This window comes from Colletotrichum jinshuiense, chromosome 2, assembly GCF_051148585.1.
Source record: "Colletotrichum jinshuiense chromosome 2, complete sequence".
Taxonomy (NCBI): domain Eukaryota; kingdom Fungi; phylum Ascomycota; class Sordariomycetes; order Glomerellales; family Glomerellaceae; genus Colletotrichum; species Colletotrichum jinshuiense.
Genome location: NC_139309.1, coordinates 5,168,374 through 5,171,293, shown reverse-complemented (window position 1 = coordinate 5,171,293; position 2,920 = coordinate 5,168,374). Strand labels below are relative to the sequence as shown.

Below are 2,920 nucleotides of genomic sequence, written 5' to 3'. Positions count from 1 at the left end.
CCTGGAATACCCCCGATCCGCCACCGGACCCGGCATCGTCGACCGCCCAGCCAGCTCTCTCCCTCTCTCTCACTCACTTTCCATTTCCATCTCGCTACCACTAGCATCGATCGCTCCTAAAGCCCAAACGTCTCCGGGCTGGCGTCTCCCTCCGCCCCTCCCCCTTATCCGAAAGCCCAAATTAATTAGCACCCAATCGCTCGGGCCCTTCCACCGCTCCCAACGTTCGCGCGGCCCCAGAAACCAGGAAAAAGGAGGCCAGACACTCTCGCTCGCTCACTCACACCTGATACCAGAAAGATTGCGGCGTGGCGGTGGGAGATGAGACTTCTCCCTCCGGCTAGTGACCCGAATCATGTTCGGGTCCGTTATGCGAGCGCAATGAATCAAAAAAAAATTACATGGCACCTTTAGTAAAAAAGATTTGTTTTAAAATATGTGCAAAATAAATAAAATAAAATAAAACGTAAAATAAATAAAAAAAAGAAGAAGAGAAAAAAACCTTATTCCCGTTGTAGGTGTCATGCATCCATCATACCTGACCCGTACCGCATGTTCATGAGTAGCGACCAACCTTGTTTTTTTGTTGTCGCTTCTCGAATGCCCAGGAGGGTATATCATAATGTTTGAATGCAAAAGAAATCCCGCCGGTCCCCCCGGTCCCTACCCAGTGGTCGGGGAAAGAAAAGGGCCTGCCTGGGCCGTAGCCCATTGCTGTCTGCAGGCAATCAATTCAATATGGATGACTCCAGCGTGGTAGCAATGTCTCGCATGTGAACCTGAATGCGAACCCCCTCATCCGCTCCGCTTGCGCCCCCCCCACTTCCGCCCAAACTGGCTGCATTCAAAGTCACGAGGGCATCGCTGGGGAACCCACTAAGGTCAACCGCTCTGGACCCGGGACCTCGACCAGGCGGAGGCTGCAAGCGGTGGGGGCCCGGCCAGGCATCGTTCACGAAACCAACTTTGCAAAGTGTGCGAATTCAAAAGAGGTGTTTGGAAGCGGGCATAGCGCCCGTGCTTTCAATTGATAGGGAAATCTAATCTCTCTGGGAGTGAGAGAGAAGGCCCCATGCGTATCTTTTCTACGCTACGATATGTGCTAGACCGTCTCTGCGGCAGCTTTCCCAGTTTCCCAGTCCTAATCCCACAGAGCAGTCCTCTACCAAGCGAGGATGCCAAATGACCCAAAGAAAAGAATCATGTTCATGATTGTCCGCCCAACACCATCCATATATGCAAATGTTTCGAGGATGCTCTGTCCTCAACCCGAGTTCCATGTACCAATCCATTACCAACGCCCTTGAGAAGAAGAGAGGGAAAACAAAACAAGACCCCTCCCACCTGCTTCTCTATCGCACAATCCAACACCATGCTTTTTGGGGTGTCTCAAAAACATAGAAGAAAAAGAGTAGAGAAAGAAAGAAAAAGGCTGCGACAAAGAAAATCCGTGCGGTGCAGCAGTCTACCGCACTGTCACGGCGCCGCCGAAGACGCGACCCCACATTCCACGGCCCATGCGTGCCCGCTTCGCCTTAGTGCCATCTTGCATCTCGCGGAGCTCCTCGGTGCTGATCTCGTACGGCAGAAGAGGCTTCCGCTTCGGCAGCGTCGACGCGGGCTGCTCGATGTGGACTTCAATCGGCGACTCGTACAAGCTGCCGTTGGGGACATACATGTAGGGCTCGTCGGCGGGGTTGTCGAGGGGTGTGGTGGCACGGGATTGAGAGCGGCTTGATGCCACGGAAGGGGCGTAGGAGCTGGTGGAGCTGCCATAGCTGCTGCTGTAGCAGAGGCCGGGAGGGGTGATGGAAGAGCCGCTGTAAGTTCGGCCGTGATCCGGCGTCTCCTGTCGTGAGCGAGAGCTGGCGCGCGAGGAAGGCGGGCTGGGGTAGGCGGCCGCCTTGTACATCTCCTCTTGTCTCCGGCGCATCTCCTCCTCCTGCTTGCGGCGGCGCGCCAGGCGACGGGCGTGCTTGGCCTCAATCTCGGCGCGAATGGGTGCCAGGAAAGGCTCGAGCTCGCGGTGGAGATCCTCCTCGGAGATCCTCAGATCCCAGTCCAGGAGGAACAGAAGCTGCTTCTCCATCAGGTTGACTTCCGTCCTGCTGAAGCCAAAGTTGGAGAAGTCGTTGTTGACGTGGCTGTAGGTTGCCCAGTGCTTGTTCTTGGGCGAGCTGTCGTTGAGGTACTTGGCGGTCAGGATGAGAGCCGCCAGGAAGATGCGGTGAGTGGTGCATCGAAGACCGCGGGCCATAGGTTGCAGGCGGGACTTGAGTCTGGTAAGGTACACTAGGGTGGACATGAGAGTCGGGACCTGGACGTTGGAGGAGACGACTAGTTGGGTGATGAAGGCCTCGAGGGTGGGCAGGTCGGCGTCCTCTGTGCGAACAGCGCGGGGCTCAGGTGTCCTGGGTGGCGTCGGGGGAAGTTGCTGTTGGCGATGCGCCTCGGCGGCGGCGGGAGGCATCAGGGCACTGTCGCAAGAGATAACGTTGTATGCTGCGCCGGCCAGGTAGGAGATCATCGACTTGCTGACGGGTTGGTAGACGAAGTGGTCAAGGGCGGCGGCGTTGAGCTCGGCCAAGCTGAGATGTGACCGTGACTCCATTGTGTATGTGTGTGTGGATGTGTGTGAGTGTGTTGTGTGTGAAAGGTGGTGGTTGGGGATTGTCTGGGCGAAGTAGTTGCTGGTGGAGTCGTATGAGTAAAGGCTCCTTGGTCCAAGAAGATTCCCTTTGGGTTTGGTGAAGTCGTGAAGAGTGACGAAATGAGGGGAGAAGGAAGGGAATGGCAGATGGGCAGCCTGGGCTGATATATTAGACGAAAAAGAGGGTGCGGGAGTGGTCTGCGGCGAAGTTCATGTGCCTCGTTGCAATTGACGGGGCCAGGGTTTGGGGATGGGCCTGGCAGGATGCGG

General features: G+C 56.1%; 1 protein-coding gene across 1 annotated transcript; it reads right to left on the bottom strand.

Moving 5' to 3' along the window:
* Positions 1-1,465: 1,465 nt before the first annotated feature.
* Positions 1,466-2,611, bottom strand: EsH8_II_001347 (cyclin family protein; the record flags this gene model as incomplete). The annotated part of the gene is made up of 1 exon (XM_083264645.1): positions 1,466-2,611. The coding sequence occupies one exon, from the start codon at positions 2,609-2,611 to the stop codon at positions 1,466-1,468; it is 1,146 nt and encodes a 381-aa protein (XP_083121967.1).
* Between the last annotated feature and the right edge of the window lie 309 nt (positions 2,612-2,920).